We start from the raw sequence: 23833 nt of genomic DNA on the forward strand, positions 1-23833 counted from the left end.
TTCCAAAATGCAGTTAAAATGCGGCTTCAAACGATCCCAAATGCGGTTGTAAATGGAAGACGGGTCTTATCTAGCAAAACGACTATTTACGGTTATACACGGTTATTTTTATTTAAAAAAATACTATTTAAATACTTTAATCTCAAACGCTTGTCTTGTCTTGCTCTGCCTAAACTCTGTGTATTCTGGTTTAAGACAGTTAGGGTATGTCAAAAAACTCCAATCGTATTTTCTCCCTCAACTTAAAAAATCATTTCAAAATCATCCTACATCACTGCAGAAGTTCCGACCCAGTCTTTGCAAAGTGAACATGGAAAGAAGATCAAACACCCTTAACAAAAAAGGTAAAATAGCGATATAGGGTGATTTTGAAGTTGAAGGAGAACGTGAGATGGGAGTTTTTAGACGTACCCTAACTGTGATGAACCAGAAAAAACTGTTCAGGCAGAGTAAGACAAGATGAGCATTTGACATTAAAAAGTATATAAATTGTATTGTTTTTCTGAAACTAACCGATCGTTTCACTAGATGAAACCCTCCTTTCACCCTTCTTCCTCGGCTGGGATCGTTTACACCTGCATTTGGGATCGTTTTGGAAGTTCAAACTTGGGGCACCCTATCAGTCCATTATATGGAGAAAAATCCTGAAATGTTTTCTTTAAAAAACATAATTTCTTTACAACTGAAGAAAGAAAGACACGAACATCTTGGATGACAAAGGGGTGAGTACATTATCTGTCAATTTTTGTTCTCTTTTAATGCACTAGTAAATGTTGAAATTAACATTAACTAAGATTAGTTAAGTTAAGCCAAGTACAGTTCATTCTTAGTTCATGTTAACTAAAGTAGTTAACTAATGAACCTTACTGTAAAGTATTACTGTAAAAATAAAATAAATACATATTAGATGAAAAACTTTTGAAATAAAATAAGTTGAAGTAATTGCTTACGCACAAAGCAAAATTACTAAAAATGAAAACTGAAAATATAAAAATAAAAGCAAATTATATAAGTGCTATAATAGTTTATAAAAAAAAATACTAAAATAATACATATATGTGTATTTGGTCTTACTGAATATTTTTACTATGTTTTTATAATGTATATTATAAAAACAAAGTAAAAAATATTATACCAGACCAAATACAGTAAGATCAAATAAATAAAATAAAATTATATTTTATATATATAATTGTGTATAGTGTACACAAGTACATGAATTTGCATTCACTTTTAGCTTTGCAACCTTGATTCAAACTATACGTTCGCAACAAAAATGTGCCACATTATAGGGTCTGTTTTCTATTTTTATTGCATTTTGTTTTTGTTTTTTAAAAAAAACAATTTTGTTTTTTTCATTTCTATCACTAAAAAAACATTTATTTAGTATACAACAAACAATTACAGTGATTACATTAACATTAGTGTTCCACAAGCTCATTCCTGAATAGTGACTTAATTCTAGAAATAGCTTTGAAAATTAAAAAATAACATTGCAAAATCATTCATTACCATTCACAACAGACTTGTTTGCTGCAATATTTCACATCAACATAACCCACGACTCATGTATCATCTAGAAGGCAGAGTTTCCCGCTTGTGAATACGACTTTGCTTTATCATTCATGTGCTCAGAACACATTTCAATATTTTCGGTTGCTCTTAAAAGCTGTCAATAACTCAGAAATTGTTTGTGCAACAACATGATCATTTATGATTGCAGACACACACATAGCATCACCCATAAATCTTAAAATCAGCTAAATCAATGACAGGGTGGGTTTGATGTATTGCTTGCACTTTTTTCTGCAGTCGATAGGATTTACTGAATGTAGGTGTGTATCTGTGTGTCTAAATCAATGCTGAGAGTGCACGTCATGCAACGGTAAGGTATTGGCAAAAAGCTCCAGAGCTTTGAACTCAGTCAGTCCAGGCAGGTCAAAAACTAATGATCACATGACTTATGTATCAAAGCAGAGTCAAAAGTCATGAGATGGCCTTGCTGCTGGAGCTGATCCTGCTGGGTAAACGATTATGGCAGGACCAGATCAATACTGAGGCCATGCGCTGCACTGGGGCTTATCAGCTACCTCTTGACCTGTTTGTGTGCATGGATGTGTACGTACAAATGTACAACGTAAAGCACATCTACAACCAACAGTGGGAGAAAACTCATAAAAGGAGATTGCCATGGCACCAAAAAACAAACAAATAGTATGTGTTGGCAGCCGTTAGCACAAAAATCTACACACAAGATCAAAGTCAGCCTAGCACAAAGCTCTGCCACCTGGCCTTGGTTGCTGCACTAACTTTCACGCTAACAACCTATTCTTAGCCAAGTCAGTGTACAACAGTGGTTTTAATGAATACGGCACTATTATTAATGTAGAATTGCCAAGACGTATTTATGTAGAACCTTTTAAAAACGCTTTCCGACAGTTTAGAGTCTGAGAAAGGTCTTTACACTTTTTTTATTTAGCCTGATACATTCTCTACTCAGGGTTCGCACAAAAGATGCTTAAAGTGCTTGAAGTACTTGACTTTTTGAAATTTAAGGCCTGGAAAACCCTTGAAAATAGCAATATTCCTGAAGAGGTACTTGCTTGAATTATTGAAAAACAATGTATCTATGAAATAAGTGTTTCATTTTGTCAATAAGCACATCTTTTCATGCAATTTAAAAAACATCATAGTTTTTTTGTTTATTTCAGTTAATGTCAGAAACCAATCAATATAAGCAAGTAGTAGTACTGTCAGTATCGTGTGAACATAGCTGAAGATGCAAAAAAAGGTACAGATAAACCAAATCAGTTGAGTCACAGGAACTGCTTCAGTTCAGTCTCGTGACTTCAATCATTCAAGCGATTCACTAGCAAAACCCAGATCAAATTAAAAGAGCCATACAGTTTCGAATTTTCGAACTCTAATCAGACCTAAAATCATAATCTCAATTGATTAAACATTTTACCTCGATTATGATTGAAGGACGATTATTTATATATTTATTTATTTTTTATGCCCTCATAGTTATAGATGTGAAGACGCAGCAAAAGACACGAGCGCAACGGTCATACACATCCGTATAGTGCCGACTACACATGTGGTAGTATGTTTTTAAGGGGAAAGTATTAACAGGATTAAAAAAAACCTAAATAACCAACATGGGAAAATTACGTCAGTTAAAGGTTGTGAATTTCGGTTTTGATTACTTTTCGCTTAATTTATTTTGGTCAACGAAGGAATCTATGTGACCAAATTGAAGTCTGGGAAAAGCTAAACTTTCACAATCACGTGAAATTTATTGGATTTTGCATGTGAAAATTCGCCAAACAATGATAAATGTGACCTCTCCTGAAAACTAATGCTTATTATAGCACCTCTTGTGGCAATGCTGAGAATGCGATATATTTACAACTTGCATCCTGCGTTACAAATCACATTCTGACACATTTTTAAAACTCAATGACGTGTGAAATCAAGGTTGCATAAATATAATTGCTGACATCGTGTAAATGTTTGCACATAGTTGCATAGCGGATGTTTTGGGCCCAAGAATCACCACTGTTACTGAATTCATAGTTATAGCCTAATACACAATACTGCATTCCTATTGAAATTAGTGTATTTATCCAACAAAATTCACCAAGCAATGGTAAATGTGACCTTACCTGACAACTAAATGCTATAGCCTGCTATAGCACCCCTTGTGGCAATGCTGAGAATGCAATATAGTTATGAATTGCATCCTGCATGTTTTATAGGATGTTTAAAGTCAAAGTTGCATAAGTATACTGTAAGCGCTTACATAACGTAGAGGTGTTAGCACAGTTAGCAGATGTTTTGATCTAAAAATGCTAATGATTTCATAGTTATCCACCTTTTTCTTCCCGTAAGAGTGGGCGTGGCCATTTGTAAACTCTATGGGTGTGGCTTCTGGTCTTATCCGTGTCCAGCTATTTTTAGCTGTACAAAACTCGTTTTGCTACTTGGTATTGCAAACTGGTGTGCTTTATCATATTATTTTAATGTATTATCTTAATTATGAGCACACTGGTTTGTAGTGCAAACAGTTTTACCGTTTACTGCATGTTGTTATTCTGCTCGTTATTTCCCTGTAGTGGCTAATGAACCAGAAGTCTCACCTATAGGCTTACTTCTGCATTAAAGAAAAATGTTGATAGCCGACTACACAATACTGGGTAAACGACAATGCTTTTGATTTAGTCCTTATATAAACGTTCGGAGTATACAAACCCCAGCTGTGTTCTCAATGCAGACTGTCAGGGGCATCACTAAACCTATGAGCGACAGTCTGATCATGCTGAAGGGCGAACAGTGGAAACGAGTACGCAGCATCCTCACGCCGACCTTCAGTGCTGCCAAGATGAAAGAGGTGAGCTCCGCTTTCTTACCTAAATGTGTGGTACACAAACATTAAAGCTGTTCTAAGAAGCAATTGTTGTTGTTATGCAATCACATTTAATGACCTTGAGTTGATAAATCAAGTGCAGCTCTATTGGAACAGGCTGAAAAAAAAATCTTGGACCTGTAGAGGACCTCATGTTTCATTAAAATAGTTCTAAAAACTTGCGTAAGATTTAAATCCTGGTCATATGATGTACAGATAAGGATGAATTTTCAGAAACAATGGAAATGAGTTCACAAAAGCACACATACACACATATATTCATGGGTAGCTTGAAGTACACATCATTGGAAGTGAGACAAGCTCCAGAACACTCTTAAAAATAAAAATTCTTTATTGGACTTTTAACATCTGTGGAACCTTTCCATTGCACAAGTGTTTTTTTAAAAGATTAGTTCACTCCAGAATTAAAATGTCATCCTGGATGTTCATGTCTTTCTTTCTTCAGTCGAAAAGAAATTAATGTTTTTGAGAAAAGCATTCCACTTTTTTCTCCATATAGTGGATTTCAATAGGAGTCAATAGGTTGAAGGTCCAAACTGCAGTTTTAGTGCAGCTTCAAAGGGCTCTACAGGATCCCAGCTGAGGAATAAGGGTGTTATCTACCGAAACGATCAGTCATTTTCAAAAAAAAATAAATAAATTTACGTAATCACATTGTTACATGTGTGTATTAAAAAATTTCTTCCCTTTCTATTTAAAATGATTTATCCGTCCTGTAATGATTTGTCCACACTCTAGGGGTTGGAATTGTTTTGTTTTCTGTGCTTGTGTCGTTTTGTGATTAGATCTACACCTGTGGACTGTCCGAGCGGGCCTATAAGACGTCTCGTTACCAGATTGGTGTGGCGGCATTTTCAGCGGCGATCCAGTTGTGCTGTCCTTTGTTTTGTTTTCTCGACTATTCCTCACCACTTTATGCTATGCGTTTTCTTTAAAAAAAAAAAAAAAAATCCCCTAATGAACTGAGCCTTTTTGTGCACTCTTAAAAATAAAGGTTCCTAAAGGGTGTTTTTGCAGTGATGCCATAGAAGACCCATTTTTGGTTCCCCAAAGAACTTTCAGTGAGCAGTTCCTAAAAGAACCATTTTGAAGAATATTTTAAAAATCTAAAGAACCTTTTTCGACTATAAAGAACCTTTTCTGCATTTGAAAGATTCCATGGATGTTCAAGGTACTTCACAGAACCACTGACGCATAAAGAACCTTTATTTTTAAGAGTGTGTTGTCCCTCTTTGTGTTATGGCTCTAACCGTAACATGTTTGGGGTTCGTCCGGGATTTTAATCCGGGACGTCACGTGTGGTTAGTTCTTCGCCTATGTACTCCGGTTCGAAAAGGTAGGGTAGCGAAGAAGCTCCATCTCATTTGCTCCTCAAACTTAAAAATTGTCCGACATTGTTGTTTTACCTTTTTTTGAAAAGGGCGTTTGACTTTCTCTGCACGTTCACTTTGTAAACACTGGGTTGGTACTTCTACCTACGACACACGTGACCTTTCCAATGTGACTACGTAATGCGTTAAGTCCAGTTAGTGCAAGACAAGCATTTGTGGTTAAGGCAAGACACTGCATGTGAATAGGGTAAAAAAAATTAACTAATAGTTATTACCTTACTTACCCAGTTGATTTGATTACATTGATAATTGCAAACATTTTTTGTATTACAAGTTTTTTAAAATGTTAGGTTTAAATATGCAAATGAGTCTTTTAATGAAATATGAGCTAATTTGCATACATTTCTAGTACAAAAATCTAAACACTGGATGAAGTCAGATTCAAAATTCTTGTTTAATTTTTTTTTACATATTAGAGTCAAATGTTTTTACAGAGGGAATTTTAGATATCTCATTGTGTCACTCCATAATACAGAAAATACAGACATAAACGATGTAAAAACCTTCAGTATATAGACAGGGATTAAAATGTAAAGTTTGGTGTGTGCTACTGATGTGGAGAGTTATGGTTCGGTGTAGGAGAAAAAACTTATTTTGAGAAAACGCCTTAAAAAATATGTGTTGTAATTAAAATCTATTGACACAAATAGATATGAAGTGCTGTAAAAGAAACACTTAATGGGGTATTTGGATGTTTTCTTTTCACTTGTCTAAAAAAACACTTTATGAAAAAACAAAAAGCCCAAAACCTCAAATTTGACAGGTGAATTAAAAAAAAAAAGTGTTTTTCCCTTCAGTGTCTCCCCTATAAAAGAATAATAATTTTTATTTATTTATTTATTTTTAGAAAATTACAGATGGTTTCATTTGATAAGACCCTTATTCTTTGGCTGGGATCGTTTAGTGCCTTTTGAAGCTGTTTTGAAACTGCAATTTAGACCTTCAACTTGTTGATCCCCATTGAAGTCCACTATATGGAGAAAAATTCTGGAATGTGTTCCTTAAAAAACTTTTAATTTCTTCTCTGCTGAAGAAAGAACAACCTCCTCAGTAGAGAGTAGCCTAGCTTAATTTGATTATGGCTGCACTTATTGTTTGCACTTAATACAAATATTTTTTATTTATATTTGTAAAAAGATCTTTAGTTAGGAGGTCAAACGTTCTAGAAGCTTATAATTAATGTATAGTTCTAAGGTCTGAAGAGACTTACATGAAATGATACATGTATTCAGTCAGATTCAGTCAGCGTCTTCCTTAGAGTTGATTCCCGCCGGCGCCTTCACCAGGCGGGAACTTCTTCTGAAGCTTGTTACCGCCATCTACTGCTTTGAAACTTTGTCGAGTAATATATTCTATCAATCCTGATAAACTGCAAAATCAATTAAACTGTTGAAACAATTAAAAAAATAAGTAGAGCAAAATTATACATTTAAGTGGCACCTCATTCCTTAACAAGTACACTGTAAAAAACAATTTGTTGAGTCAACTTAAAATAATTTGTAACCTGGCTGCCTTAAAATTTTAAGTTCAGTCAACTCAAAAAAAGTTTATTCAAATTGAAATGTTAAATTATACTAAGTGACAACTTAGATATTTGAGTTGAATCAACTTAAAATTTTAAGGCAGCTGGGTTACTTACCCATCTGTTAAGTGTAGCAGACACAAATATCTAAGTTGTTACTTAGTACAACTTAACATTTCAAGTTGAATAAACTTATTTTAGTTGACTTAACTTAAAATTTTAAGGCAGCAGGGTAACAAATTATTTTAAGATGACTTAACAAATTGTGTTTTTAATTTTTTACAGTGTATTCAGATTAATTAAAACAAATAAGTTTTATTAACTCAAAAACAAAAAAAAATCACAGGAACTCAAAATATCTAAGTTTGTAGAACTTTTTTTGAAAATTAAGTTTACTGTATTTAATCTATTTAAGTATTTTAAATCGTTGGGTTTACAGTGCAGGAGAGAATCCAGTCATGAGTTTGTAATGTATGTAAATGCAGGAAATGGGATTCAAATCGAAAATATTTTCCACCCATTTTGTGTCCCCCCTCCCACTTCTCAACGCAAGTTACACCCTTGCGTTGAGGTGAGTAAATTATCAGGAAATTTTAAATTTGTTGAATGTTGTTCAACTCTTTATCTAGTTTTGAAATCCAGGAACATGTTGAAAAAAATTACAGTGAACCTCACAGTGCAAAGAACACCTTGTTCTTAAAAAGACAGTGAACCCTGGCGGTAAAATGTCCTTTCGAATCCTCATCTGAGAGTCTTAACAAGCCTGTGTGTGTCTCCTCTGTCTCTTATCCTGTTCTGTGTCACTGGAGATTTGTTGGTAATAGAGGCCATATCAGGCTGCTTTCACAATGTGTAATTTTGTTGGAGTCTGTTTGCACAATGTTGTCATTACGTTTTTGAGCATTTAGGTGGAGCAGCTTGATGATACTAGACTATCAGTTCTCCCAAAGTGAGAGATAGAAACCGAGAGCTAAGAGGGTTTGACATTCATCACATGTAAGAGAACAAAGGAGTGTGTTTCCTCTACATTAGCCCTGCACTTTACATGCACTCTTTTCTGATGAAATAAAACAGAGAAAGACAGAAGAAAGTGAACAGGAAGGAAAGAGGCGCGGTAGTCAAGAGGAACAGACAGATGAGTGAAAGATGAGGTTGCAAACCTAAAAAAATGAGTTTAACATATCACTCTTGTAGAGGGAAGAAAAACCACAGTGGATTTAATTCACATGACATCACTGAGATGAAGAAAAAGACATGAAGCCGTCTGCTGAAAACGTGTAATTGGCCATGCCGGAATGATGTGATTGGCTGGGAGATGTGATAGTTGTAATGAGGAGGTTCTGGATGACAGCAGTTCATTGCTGTTTGTCCTCTTGCTAACATGTTTTGAAGTGCCAGTCATCACATCTTACATCATAGAACAGGATCGATGCTCTGTCGTTCTCCGCGTCTCATGTGACTGCGTATTCATTTACAAGCAGAGTGATTGAATGGGATTAATAAATCACAGATTAAATAAGTCCTGGTTTAAATTATGTTGTCAATGTTGATTTCTCTACTGAAAACATCTTGTAGTCTGGAGTGTGAGCTATGTCTTGGAAACTGACCCTGTGAGTTCGTGTCTTCTTTTTGCTTCGCCAAGAATTGCAGATGATTTCATCTCCTAATAAAGAAAGAATCAACTTTTGGGATATGTGTACAGTTGTGGCCAAAAATACTGGCTTTTTTCTGCAATGTAATGCAACACTGTGTTTTTTTTGGTGTTCACATGAGTTTTTCTTTTTCTACACATACATAGACATTATTACAATTTAAAATAACTTGTCTATTTTAATGTTTTTAAAATGTCATTTATTCCTATGACGGAAAAGCTGAATTTTTAATGGTCCTTCAAAAATAATTTACTTAAATTTACAAAAATAAGAAATGCTTTGTAGTCTAAAATACATCCATCAAGATTGGAAATCATTTAAAATCTGTTTCAAGACTGTTTTAAGACTTTTATTTGTAATCATGTTTGTTTAGAATATATTTGTATTACCGTATTTGTATAATATTATATTATTTTATACTCAAACTTTCTACAGTTAGATTTTTAATGTTTTTTTTTTAAAGAAGTTTTTTCTTCAGTAACATTTTCTTCAGTAACATAAAAACAGAAACGTTTTTACTATTTAAAATGACTGTTTTCTATTTGAATATATTTTAAAATGTAATTTATTCCTGTGATCAAATTTTCAGCATTATTATTGTCACATGATCCTTCAGAAATTATTCTAATATGCTGATTTGTTGTTCAAGAAACATTTTTATTATTATTAATATTTAAAACAGTTGAGTAAATTTTTTCAGGATTCTCTGATGAATTCTGATAAATTTCAGCATTTATCTGAAATAAAAATTATATTATATTACATAATTATATTACATTATACCATTCAAAAGCTTGGAGTCAGTTTTTTTTTTTTTTTTTTTTTTTTTTTGGGGAGGAAAGAAAATTATAGAAATTAATACTTTCATTTAGCAAGGATGATTTAAATTGATCCGAACTGATGATAAAGACATTTATAATGTTACAAAAGATTTCTATTTCAGATAAATTATGTTCTTCTGAACTTTCAATTCATCAAAGAAACTTGAAAAAATTCTGCTCAGCTGTTTTAAACATAATAATAATAAATGTTTTTGAGCAGCAAATCAGAATTTTAGAATGAGTTCTGTAGGATCATGTGACTGGAGTAATGATGCTAAAAATTCAGCTTCGAAATCACGGGAATAAATTACATTTTAAAATATATTCAAATAGAAAACAGTTATTTTAAATACTAAAAATATTTCAGAATTTTACTGTTTTTGCTGCTGTATTTTGAATCAAATAAATATAGTCTTGGTGAGCAGAAGAGACTTCTTTAAAAAACATTAAAAATCTCACTGTTCAAAAACTTTTGACTGGTAGTGTGTGTATATAAATAAATATATAATTTTATTTGTAATCATAACTTTGGTTAGATATATTTGGATTATATTTTATATTATTATATTATTCATTTATATTATTTATATATTGTATATTATTATATTATTATATTATAAATTGCTGTTAAATTGTGTTCGTTTCATGATTTCAATACATTAAGCATTTTTTTTTAATTTAACCATTAAAACAGAGCCTAGAAAAATTAAAACGTTATAAAATTGAATCACAGAATTTGGGAAAAAAAATTCTTATTTTCACTATATTTTCTTATTTGACTCTTTTACACACTAGAATATTCTAATAGGAAAGTCATCAAAACTATATCGCAAGTGGGAAAATGGGAATAATTTAGTGACCAAAAGATTCCAAAAAATGGAATCACAGAATTTGGGGAAAAAAATCTTATTTTCACTATATTTTCTTATTTGACTCTTTTACACACTAGAATATTCTAATAGGAACGTCATCAAAACTATAACGCAAGTGGGAAAATGGGAATAATTTAGTGACCAAAAGCTGCATGAGGCATCATAATAATTATTAAAAAATGTATTTGTTCTGTCTACAAATCAACAGATTTTGAGAAACATTCAGTCGTGTGTGTGTGTGTCTTGCATTTTAGAATGTTGCACACATATTGCATTTATTGCAGAAAAGGTGCTGATATATTTGGCCCCAACTGTATGTATATGAATCCATTAATGATGTCATTTCCCTTCTCCGGCTGAAATGGTAAACACGTCCATCATGAATGTCAGAGGTGTGTGCTGCAGTGAGAGGAGAAACAGTGTTTGTGCTCCGTGTCTCACTTTCTCTCACACACAGATACCATAACAGCAGAGTGCCATTCACCCAAGCTAAATTCAGCATGGTGTGACATCATTCAGGAGAAATCCGCACACATCACTCTCCATCCATCATCTCTGAACACAGTGTGGGAGCGAAACACTGCACAGTGGCAAAGACACAAACTTCTAATGAGCTCATAAACGTCTTTACAGTCTACTCTAATCCAAGTCTCGGAGCTGCGTCTTAAAGCATGTCCATTAACTTAATTACAGTAAACAAAGCCATCGTGTTTGCATTTTAAAACCCGCAGTATCGAGCCGTTCCACTGTTAAATATTAGCTGGCGGAGGATTTTATGCGAAATAAAATCGGGATCAAAAATCAGTTTGAGCCTGAATGTTTAATGTATAACTGAGCTCCAAGTTGTGAGTGCAAAAGTGTAGGCATGCACTTGCTGCTTGTATTGATTTTCATTAGCTGTGGTGTAGTGCTAGAAAGAGACAGTAGACACCGCTCCTGTCGTTCTCCATCAGCCCTTCCAGTCGTCTTCATCTGCCTGCCTGCACGGAGTCAATATGCATCAACAAACACACACATGCACGCACGGACACACACACACCTATTCGTCTTATTTACCACCAAGTAAGGCCTCACGGAGATGTAATTCGTTCCAGTAAAACTGAGATAACTTGACCACTGGTGAATACAAAATGTGTTGGATAACAAAGCTTTTGCTTAGGCTATATAGACACAATTTAGTTACATTTGTAGGACTTCAAGAAGCTAAGCTACAGTAAAAAACATAATACTGTGAAATATTTTACTCACTATTATTATTACACTTTAAAATAACTGATTGCTATTTTAGTCAGTTTTAAAATGTAATTTATTCCTGTGATGCAAAGCTGAATTTTTAGTAGTCATTACTCCAGTCTTCTGTCACATGATCCTTCAGAATTCACTCTAATATGCTGATTTGTTGCTCAAGAAATAATAATTATTATCAGTATTAGAAACAGTTTATTGATTAATTAAAAGTTTAAAAGAACAGCACTTATTTCACATATTTTTTTTTGTAACAAATAGATTTGAATGTCTATTTAAAAAAAAGTATTTTACCCAATATTTTGGATATGTATTGTTTTGCTAATAGTATTAGCTGATTAGGATAAAATTATTTTAAAAAATGTTTAAAAATGTAACATTTTTGTCAGAGCACTGATATTAAGCATTTTTTTATGGTTATTGTATCAGTCATTTTCAAAACCGATTTACCAATAAAATAATTTAAAACATTTAAAGAAAGTTTTGTCAGAATGCCAATATGAAGCATTTTTTATGGTTATTGTATCTGTGGTTTTTTTTTTGTTGTTGTTGTTTTTGTTTGTTTTTTTTTGGTTATTTTGGTTTTGTTTTTTTTGGTTTATTAAACATTTTTATGGTTATTGGTATTAGCCATTTTGAAAACCGATATCCCGATAAAATGTAAAAGCATTTAAAGAGAGTTTTTGTCAGAGTGCCAATATTAAGCATTTTTATGGTTATCGGGAACAGTCATTTTTAAAAAACAATTTGCCGATAAAATAATTTAAAGCATTTAAAGAAAACTTTTGTCAGAGCGCCGATATTAAGCATTTTTATAATTATCGATATTGGTCATTTTCAAAACCGATGTGCCAATAAAATAATTAAAAGCATTTAAAGAATGTTTTTGTCAGAGTGCCAATATTAAGCATTTTTTTAGTTATCGGTATTAGTCATTTTCTAAACCGATTTGCCGATAAAATAATTAAAAGCATTTAAAGAATGTTTTTGTCAGAGTGCTGATATTGAGCATTTTTATAGTTATTGATAATTTGTCATTTTCAAAACTGATGTGCCGATAAAAATAATTTAAAAGCATTTAAAGAATGTTTTTGTCAGAGTGCCGATATTAAGCTTTTTTATGGTTATCGGTATCAGTTATTTTCAAAACTGATGTGCCGATAAAATAATTTAAAAGCATTTAAAGAATGTTTTTGTCAGAGTGCCGATATTAAGCATTTTTATAGCTATCGATATTGGTCATTTTCAAAACCGATGTGCCGATAAAATAATTTAAAAGCATTTAAGGAAAGCTTTTGTCAGAGCTCCGATATCTTGTTCATCTAACTTCACTGGGAAAAAAATTTGCTTAGTTTTATCAACTACATTCAGTTCACCTGTATGATCTGCCCTAACTCAGTAGGCTAGTCTAGCATGAAAATTCATGCTGGTGTGAAGTAGTCTATTAGCAGAGTAACTATAAGACAAAATTGATAAGAAAAACAAGTCAATAATCATGTCCACTCGCTTGATCTAAACAGAACAGCCTTTACATAGCACATTTTCTTTCCTATATCTTTCTCTCCATCCCGCTTTCCTCTTATACAGACTAGTTCTGTATCTTTTTCTCTCGCTCTCTCTCCTCCTGAGGAGACGGGATCAATAGGTCTCTAAGAGCTGCTGGCTTATCACGGCTGCAGTCATGGGTGTCAGGGAGGAAAGCCATAGCCTTGAACACCGAGCATGGACAACCTCTCATCTCACTGAGATACAGAGGTGTGAAGAAGTGCAGTTCCAAGAATCGTGCGTCTGGAGTAGCGTAATCTGTCTTCAACTCTTTTGTCATTTCTGGCCCTCTGCTCGTGAATGAATAGACTGAACGAAACAGACCAAGCTGTGTAGTCGGTGCCTTTCAGCTGCTTACAAAGAAATGCATTTTGAATAGAAATGAAAATGTTTTAGGAGTTATTGAAGATGCTGTACTGCAATGCATATTTATTATATGCACGCAATACACAAATTTCAGAGCAGCATATAAATACCATATCACACGCCTTCTTGCAAGTCATGGAAGTTAGTTAAATTTTAAAGTGTGTGTGTATATATATATATATATATATATATATATATATATACACCATGAAACTAGGGATCAACCTATATATATATACCGATTATTACAGATCAAGTAGACCAATAACCGATATTTCAAACCGATATATATATGTCTGGTGTAAAAATGAAAATGAATGGCAAAATTAAGAATAACAAGGGCTCTGATAAAAACTTTCTATAAATGCTTTTAAATTATTTTATCAGCAAATCAGTTTTGAAATGACTGATACCAATAACCAAAAATGCTTAATATCTGCGCCTATAATTGCTGATAATCTTTTTTTAAGTTTATGTGCTCAACTGTAAAATATTTAATTGATGTATAAATAAAGTATAAAAGTTTATGTTAAACATTTGTGAGTGAATCATTCTTTTGAATCCATTCCAGAACTGGTCAAAATGATTCATTATTGAATTCTGCATTTAACAAATTCTCATTTAGTGACTCAACATGACTAGAAACGTCATTGAAAGTCATAAAAAGTAATGAATTAAAAACTGGGAATTCTTATAGGAATATCATGGTACTTTCCACAAAATAAATCACTGTACACTCAGTACAGTTTTTGTAAGTGTACACTAGCAGTACTCTATGGAAACCAAATAGTTCATGCTGTTTTAAACTGTTTTGTGGTTTGTTCTTAATAAATATATCAATTAATTAATCAGTCGTTTCTTGAGATCATAAAATTGAGCCTTATACTCATTGGTCATGCTCTCTGGGATCATAAGCCGTTAATGGACTTGGCTCGTGCTTTTCAGGATGGATATGGGAAAAGGAATTTTACCATCAATAAAGCCTACATCTTCATATCTGACCAAACCTGTTTGCACAAGCCATTTTCATTACTTGTACTAGGCTTTTTTGTTTCTTTAGAAGGATGCATTAGACTGCATTTATTCCTTGTTCATCTCTGAATCAATCTGATGTAATTTAACTCCTTTCCATTGGTTTGTGGTGTTTAGCGATTCTGATGTCTTTGTGGGCAAAATACTTGCTTTGCAGATGGTTCCCCTCATCAACACGGCCACAGAGACGTTAGTGAAAAACCTAAAGAGCCACGCTGAGTCCGGTAACAGCTTCAACATCCACAAGTACGAGTTTCTTTCAGCATATGAGTGCGCATCTGCTCGTCTGATAATTTCAGAGCTCTTAATAATATAAAACATGTTTGTTTTGCAGGTGTTTCGGCTGCTTCACAATGGACGTAATTGCCAGTGTGGCGTTCGGTACGCAGGTGGATTCTCAAAACAATCCTGATGACCCTTTTGTGCACCAAGCCTCCAAGTTCTTCGCTTTCACCTTCTTCAGACCTGTCATGATATTCTTCAGTACGTTCAATCAACTCAATGCAGGCAGCGTTCATTTCGGTCTCATTATTATACAATGGATATCACAGCTTGGAAAGTGCTTCCGACAGATGATAATATGAAACTAATTTTCATTATGCTGATATTGCGATTAGAGGTTTATTATACAAGTAAGAGGTAAAAATACAATTTTCTAACTGACTGTGTTGTTTTCCTGGTTTTGCTGTAGTGGCATTTCCATTTCTCCTTCAGCCTCTTGCTGGACTTCTTCCTAATAAATCAAGAGATGAGATGAACAGCTTTTTTATCAAATGCATCCAGAAAATGATTAAACAGAGAGATGATCTTCCCCCAGAACAGGTATGGCTGTGATTGAACAAATTAAACATTCCTCTGTATCAACCATCCTCTGTATTTTAATCGTTTCTCGTTTGTACGAAACAATATCGATTCATAAATCCCAACAATTGATTAGTCTAGCCTGTTTTCAGTTAATGAAGGGAATATTGCAGTGCGCCTCCCATCTAACAAATCGTAATAAGCTTTGTGCTTTTTTTACTTTTGGTATGAAACAAAGTCTCAGATTTCAAATTCTGTCCATTTTATTTCATTATTCAAACAATAAATCCCGTTTGGATCATTGTAGCGCCTCAGTTCAAGAGAAGCAGCGGCAAGAATCATCTCGCTTTAATACCAGTTTCAGAACAAAATAAGCATTAAAAAACATCCAATGATATGTTAAAAGAAGAGTACAACTTACCGAAATCCATACCCTGTTTCATGTTATCACTCAATCAGTATTTCAACCGTGCAAAGACGTCATATATGTATAAGCTTGTAAACAATATGTGAAGTAATGTCACATCTTACCTCCGAAAAACATATTCAGTGACCTTAAACTTGTTAGTGAGCTAGAAAAATAAACTCTAGCTAAATACATGCATCATATAACATATTCATCATCATTTTTACTGTTCTTCAATGTTTTATGCTTGAATAAATCCATTTGACAGCCACCGTTTAAATTTTAATATTTCAAAAAATTAAGTGGAGTAGAAATATAATTATGTAATTGTATCTTTACTGTTATAATAAATTAACTGAGTGTAATTTAAGCATTTGTATACAAATCAGTTCATTTTAAGCTTCGGTATAATAGTAATGTAGTAACTGACTCTCATGTATATTTTACAACATTAGTTGAGAGATTTTTTTGGCATATACCTGATATATATCCAAAATAATCAATGTGGAATCAAAACAAATTGATTCGGATGAACATTCATAATCTGCTTGTCTACAGCGGAGGCGAGACTTCCTGCAGCTGATGCTGGACGTCAGGGCCACCAACAAGCATTTGTCTGTGGAGCACTTTGATGTGGTCAATGACGCAGATGAGCAGGATTGCACCGATCAGGGAATGGACAACGGACAGGAAAATGAACCTGGACATGAGTCCACCAAACGCACCCAGCAGAAGAGAATGATGACTGAGGATGAGGTTGTCGGTCAGTCCTTCATCTTCCTGTTGGCCGGCTACGAAACAAGCAGCAACACACTAGCATTCGCATGCTACCTGTTGGCGCTCCATCCAGAGTGCCAGAAAAAACTCCAAGAGGAAGTGGATGAATTCTTCAGCAGACATGTGAGTTTAAAGATTTAAATGCCTGTTGTACTCGGAAACCAACATTTATTTCTTTCTTGTTTTGGGAATGCTTCTTTATGTCATGTTATGCACAAATAATTTGTGGCATAATTGACATTCCCTTCAGTTTTTTCTCAAAAGTCTTTTGTCATATTAGTTCTACTGTGGGTGCCCATAAATGCCGTAATGATTCAGAAAATGTTTTTTGAAATATTTTGTCTTTGTCCTCCATCTCTGTGTGATGCATTCTCTGCTCTTTAGTGGGTTGGATTGTTTCTTCTCATTCATTTTGAAGGTCTACATGAGCTGGCGCGTTTCTCAGAAACCATTTACTGTCAGGACCGTTGATTACATTTACAGGGCCGGAAACAAATGTTTTTTGGGTGAGCTTCATCTTGGCAGGCATATTGGGTAGGTTATACCATACAGCATTAGTTTTCAAACTGGGGTCCACAAAAAAGTTCAGAGAAAAATGGTGTGAAAATGGATCAGATTTGATAATTATTTCATTTTATTGAAATTCATAGTTGTCATGTTGCTTTTGCAGGTTTATACATATACACTAATCCTAATGATAGGTGGCAAAGGATAATATTTTAAAATGTTGCCAGTGCAACAGAAATCTTCAGTATATTTTTCCATATAATTAATGTAATTTAGCTGCCAAAGTTGTAGATCTAGGCAATGCCATGGAAAACTAACATTGTAGGGGTTAAGTGGGGTAAGATGAGCCAGTGGGTAAGTTGACCCACCCCCTGTATCTTGGCAACTGTACACTTTTACTATCAAGTGACCATGTATTTTAGAATCACATATCATTTCCGCCAAACTGTGAAACATGTGAGAGGAGTGGAAGGCACGCTTTTACTTTAAAAGCAGTTTTTGGCTTGATGTAATGTCCGTTACATTAAATCAAATTTATCCAGGTCTGAAATATTTATGATGCATATAGGTGATTTAGCAGCATATAAAACCATGCAAATCATTTAGCTAAATTTTATCCTGAATTGGTAAGTTTTTCCTGAAATGACAGCTATGGGGCAAAGTGAGCCAAATGATGTGGGGTAAGTTGAGCCAGCACTTTAACTTACTCCACCATAAGACACTGAAGTTAAGTTAAATCTCTGAAGTATAAACTGGTATTTGAATTTGATATTACACAGCTGGTTTAGTTTGTCATATTTATATATATTATTTGTAGTTGATTTGATAGGGACAGTGTACAAGTGCGCCATATTCTTCTCTGAGAACCAGAAGATGCTTTTTATCACATATAATCAAATATATCTTTCCACGTTTAGTCCCTAATGGCTGGTTCGACATTGCAGAAAAGCTACCATGCCGAGAATCTTTTGACTAAAATGTTTAGTAATTTCAGTGCCATTTATTCTTTCATTCTAATTCAGTTTTTATTTAATTATACTCAACAGACTCTCTGTTTAGTCTATTTTTGGAAAGGTTAAAACTGGTGTAGATTATCTTTTAAATCAGATTCAGTCAGATGGTTGGTTTTTACCCAGATGGTGCATCTTACTCACTGACTCGAGTCAGCTTACCCCTAACCTGGGGCAAATTGAGCCACAGGAATACTTTTAAAAATATTTTTAGAAACCTTTATCATATATACATTCTGATCATTTAAAATAATAGGAAACATCCTAAAAAATTCCTTTAGATACTTTCATTGTATGCATTTTTCTTTATCTTGAGAACCACATAAGTAAAAAATTGCTCATCTTACCCCACTCTCCCCTAATGGATATTTGCACCAAGCGCAAATAGCAATAGATGCTGTTTAAACTAAGCGTAAATAGCAATTAGATGCTATTTACGCTAAATGAAAATAGCATATTTTCTTAGCGATAGATGCTATTTACGCTAAGTGCAAATAGCGACAGATACTATTTACGCTATGTAAAAATAGCAGTATTTTCTCAAATTTATACTACTTATCTGCACCTCAGCATTGTAGAACTTTATAAAACAGTATGAAACAATAAGGTATTGAGTGTAAATTATCATTTTTATTGGGACAGTAAAAACCCTACCACTAACCCTACCCGATAAACACACATTTGGCACTTTATTTTCAACTTTTTGATTATTTCCTTCATTTTTATTGAAAATAAATGCATTTCCGATGTGATCTAAAAAGGGAGAAGAACAAGTACAGTGGATTCGAACTCGGGTCGATAGTGTTAAAAAGACACTGCTATGCGCTTTACTATCTACGCTACTTGAGCTGTTGTTTGGTATTTGTCTTTTGTAATGTTGTGTAGCCCAACCACACATTAGTGGGAGGACCACACATAAGCCGGCCATTTGCACTTAGTGTAAATAGACGCTCAGACTAACATTACAGCAAAAATGCAAGTTAATATATTTAGGGTTAGGGCTTTGTCAGTGGTACTTGGTTTAGAAAGACAACCAGACGGTAACAATTTAGAAAAGCTGCACCACTGTGATAGTTATACCAGGCTTGTATAAGCTCAGTTTGCAATATATCTGCTTAGATAATTTACTCTCCTCTACAAATATAGCAGCGGTTTGCAGTGATGATGGTGGTTCTGCTGATTTGATGTCTTATGTTTGTGCATAATGTGCATACTCACGAGAGAGAGACGGAGAGGAATTCTTGATTGATTCTCTGAAACCTTGTAATCTGTGCCGCAAAGCGCTGGAGAGGCTGGATGGTGATGAGGAGGAGGGTCAGATGTGGGAAGAAGAGCCTCTAAATCAGTACATTATTGGGGGGATGATTTTTGGCTCTCTCACGTTGCTTTTTCATGTTTGTTCCCCCTTATCTCAAAGGATCACTCTTCCCTACAGTCTGAGCTTCTGCTGTCTCAAACAAAACACTTTGCAAGATTCTACATAATACGGGTTTAATGAAATCCGTGGAAATAAAGAGTATATTAAATGTGTGTGCGTGAAATAAACTGCTAGACTTGAGAATAATGGAGCGGAGAGAATATACTGAATATTTAGAGGTGTTTGCTAAGTTATTATTGCTTATACTTAGGGTTTTAGGGATTTAAACACAGCTAACCTGAAGTAGAAAACTTCAGTGCATAACTCATCCCACATTTGTGCTACAAATATAAAAGATACTTCAAATCATGTGACTTGTGAAAACTAAAGTTTTTTGGCCTGGTGGTTGATAAAACAGGTACAATTTATATATATATATATATATATATAGCAATTCTCAAGCCATTTCTAGTTATCAGAATATCTTACGGCAGGAATTCTTAAAGGGGACATCGGATGCAAAATTCACTTTTACATAGTGTCTTAGCACATTTACCTACAATGATAAAAATCCATTTACTCCTTTTTTTAATCCCCAAAAAACCTACAGTCAATTATCAAGCATTTTGATTTTCTGAGCAGTATGATGTCACATTGCTCAGGCCCCGCCCACAACCACTGACAAACAGTCCTGTATTGGCATATTTCTGCCCTCAGACTCCGCCCGCTGCCCGCCTTTTTCTCTGCACTCGAGCAGCTGTAGCAACAACATCTCGTAAGCAATCCAGGTGTTTTGTAGTTGGATGTAAAAGTGAACATAAGGCTGGTTTCGCACCTCAAGTGTGAGCAGCCACTGCAGCTGCAGTGACGATTAAGTTACGCTAACGCAAAGCTTGCGGTGGAAAACAGGCTTTAGAGTCGTCATTTTTTCCTGACATCAGAGCCACTGAGGATGCAGTGGATTTGTTTTGTTTTGATGAAATCACGCCACCCAATACACAAAAAACAGAAGAGGGGGTGGGATGAGAAGAGCTCATTATCATTTAAAGAGAAATGCACCGAAATGGGTGACTGTGAACAGAGTTGTTTTTGACAAGGTAAAAAGGGTGTTGTTTTACACGACCGTTGAGGAATTTTAACTAAAGTATGTTGCAGACATTTCATGAAAACCCTAAACAGTCATACCAACATGTGAAAAATGCGTATCCGTTATTTAAAATAACTGTTTTTTATTTTAATATATTTTAAAATGTAATATTTAGTAGTATTCCTGTGATTTTAAAGCAGAATTTTTAGCATCATTACTCCAGTCACATGATCCTCCAGAAAAAAAAATCTAAAATTCTGATTTGCTGCTCTGATTTGCTTTATTATTATTAGTAGTAGTAGTAGTAGTAGTAGTATTATGAAACAGCTGAGTAGAATTTTTTCAGGTTTCTCTGATGAATAGAAAGTTCAGAACAGCATTTATCTGAAATAGAAATCCTTTGTCATATTATAAATGTCTTTTTCATCACTTTTGATCAATTTTAAAGCATCTTTGCTAAATAAAAGTTTTAATTTCTATCATTTCTTTTCCAAAAGAGCTTTTTATTTCAGATTAATTCTGATCTTTGGATCTTTCTAATTATCAAAAAATCCTGGACTATTGATAATAATGATAATAAAAATGTTTCTTGAAAAGCAAATCAGCATATTAGAATGATTTCTGAAGGATCATGTGACACTGAAGACTGGAATAATAATGCTTTGATCACAGGAATAAATTACATTTTAAAATATATTCAAGTAGAAAACAGTTATTTTAAATAGTAAAAATATTTCACAATTTTACTGTTTTTGCTGTACTTCAGATCAAATAAATGCAGGCATGGTGAGCAGAAGAAACTTCCTTAAAAAATCTTACTGTTCAAAAACTTTTGACTGGTAGTGTATGTGTTCAGATTATAGGTATGTTTGACAGCATTGTTTATACGTGAAATTTTTCAAAAAATGTAGTACATTGTTGTGTAAATGCACCCTTGGGACTACTACTTTACTAAAATTGTATTTAATTTTAGTTAACGAAAATATATTTTGTCAGATTTTGTCAATAATCGAATGCTGCAGTAATGCTGACAACCAGCACTTCATCATTTTACAGAATACAGAAACCTAGTTTCATTCTGGCATGTGTCATATCCGTCAGCCACAGTCTTTTTTATTTCATGATGTATTTTCAGAGCTCTCTTGTCTTTGCTTTCTCTCTGATGGCATACATTTAAACAGCATCTTCATGAACCTGCATCTCTTGAATCCTGATACCTGCAGCCGGGGAATGGCAGCCGCCCACCGGAGAAAGGGATCAAACGCGGCATTAGTTCAGCTCTGCGTCCTTCTGTCTACTCTTTCATCTCATTCGCTCATTCTTCATCGTTCTCCCCCCTCTGCTTCTCTTTCAATTTAAGCACTCTCTTTTCACTTCCAATTCGAAGTCGGGTCTTTTTCAGAGTGGATGAATGTTCTGCGGAGCTTTTAGGGGGATCGTTTATCTTTAGTTGCGTGCCAGCATATTATGTTAAAGTCAAACGTATCCTCAGAAAATAGAAAAAATATGAGGGTGTTTTCTTTATTTTAGCATAGACCTTTTAGTCTCAAAAATGTGGTCTGAGGGATTTCTCACGATAATGCATCATTTATTTGATGGTTTTCTTATGCAACGCATCTGGCAAAGAGCACATCACGCGAACTCGTCGTACTTTACATTTTGAGGTTAGCTGACAGGATTCCCAAGATGGAAAATAAACCGGAGAGCTGTTTATAAACCCGCTTGCCGTGAAGTTTTCGAATAAAAGAGCTTATGACAGAAGTTATAAAAGCAGTGAGCATTACAAGCAGCACAATAAAACTCAAGCTCAGCCTTGGCCTTGTCTCACGACGCCTCGCGTCTTAAGTCCACTGTATAGCCGGCAATAACTTAATACTCTCTTTATATCGAGCAGCTGGGGATCCATCCATGAAGACATCTGGCCCGGTGTATACTGAAGGTCAGTCTCATCTAGCCCAATGCTATAATGTCTATCGGCCTAAAGAGAAAGTGTCTTCGGCTCCTCCTTCAGAGTGGTTTTATTCTCTAAACGCCCCTCACCGCGTGCGTGCCGCTCTCAGTTTCGCTCTAAAAAGCTTCTCAAATGTCACTCTTCTCACACGCCCTGCGTGAGGGCGCTGAAAGTGTTTTGTGCTAAAACGCACTAGAGTGTAACCACTTCAGTGCAGCGCCGAAGGTGTTTACCTGAGAGCCACAAACTGTTTCTGGTGGGAAATCGTACTTAACAAATCTAAAATTTAAAGCTTGTTTAAGATGCAAAACAGGTCCTTGAAGAGATAGTTAAAATCACATTAATTCACATTGCAGGTCTGTGATATTTTTTTCCCTCTTCTACACACTTTTTAAAGGAATGGTTCACCCAAAAATGAAAATTCTGTCATTAATTGCTCATTTTACAAATAATGTACTCACCCCCTTGTCATCCAAGATGTTCATGTCGTTCTTTCTTCAGTCGTTAAGAAATTATATTTTTTGAGGAAAACATTTCAGCATTTTATTCCATATAATGGACTGATATGGTGCCCCAATTTTGAACTTCCAAAATACAGTTTACATGCGGCTTCAAACGATCCCAAATGTGGTTGTAAAAGATCCCAGCAGAGGAAGAAGGTTCTTATCTAGCGAAACGATCGGTTATTTTCATTAAAAAAAAAACAATTTAAATACTTTTTAATCTCAAATGCTTGTCTTGCCTTTCTCTCCCTGAACTCTGTGTATTCGAAAAACTTCAATCGTATTTTCTCCCTCAACTTCACAAATCATTTCAAAATCATCCAACATCGTGCAGAAGTACCGACCCAGTCTTTGCAAAGTGAATATGCAAAGAAGATCAAACACCCTTAACAAAAAAGGTAAAACAGCGATATAGGGCGATTCTGAAGTTGAGGGAGAACATACCCTAACTGTCATGAACCAGAACAAAAACAGTCCAGGCAGAGTAAGACAAGACGAGCGTTTGAGATTAAAAAGTATATAAATTGTATTATTTTTATGAAAATAACCAACCATTACC

At 34.4% G+C, this 23833-nt stretch overlaps 1 protein-coding gene across 2 annotated transcripts in view; it reads left to right on the forward strand.

The window, feature by feature from the left end:
- tbxas1 (thromboxane A synthase 1 (platelet)) overlaps nt 1-23833 on the forward strand; it is a 91736-nt gene that overhangs the window by 49657 nt on the left and 18246 nt on the right. For both annotated transcript variants that reach the window (XM_051134616.1, XM_051134617.1), the window contains 5 exons: nt 4277-4393; nt 15033-15121; nt 15210-15358; nt 15567-15697; nt 16641-16982. In XM_051134616.1, the coding sequence (XP_050990573.1) occupies nt 4277-4393; nt 15033-15121; nt 15210-15358; nt 15567-15697; nt 16641-16982 (828 nt within the window). The remainder of the gene's footprint in view (nt 1-4276; nt 4394-15032; nt 15122-15209; nt 15359-15566; nt 15698-16640; nt 16983-23833) is intronic.

This window comes from Labeo rohita, chromosome 18, assembly GCF_022985175.1.
Source record: "Labeo rohita strain BAU-BD-2019 chromosome 18, IGBB_LRoh.1.0, whole genome shotgun sequence".
NCBI lineage: Eukaryota > Metazoa > Chordata > Actinopteri > Cypriniformes > Cyprinidae > Labeo > Labeo rohita.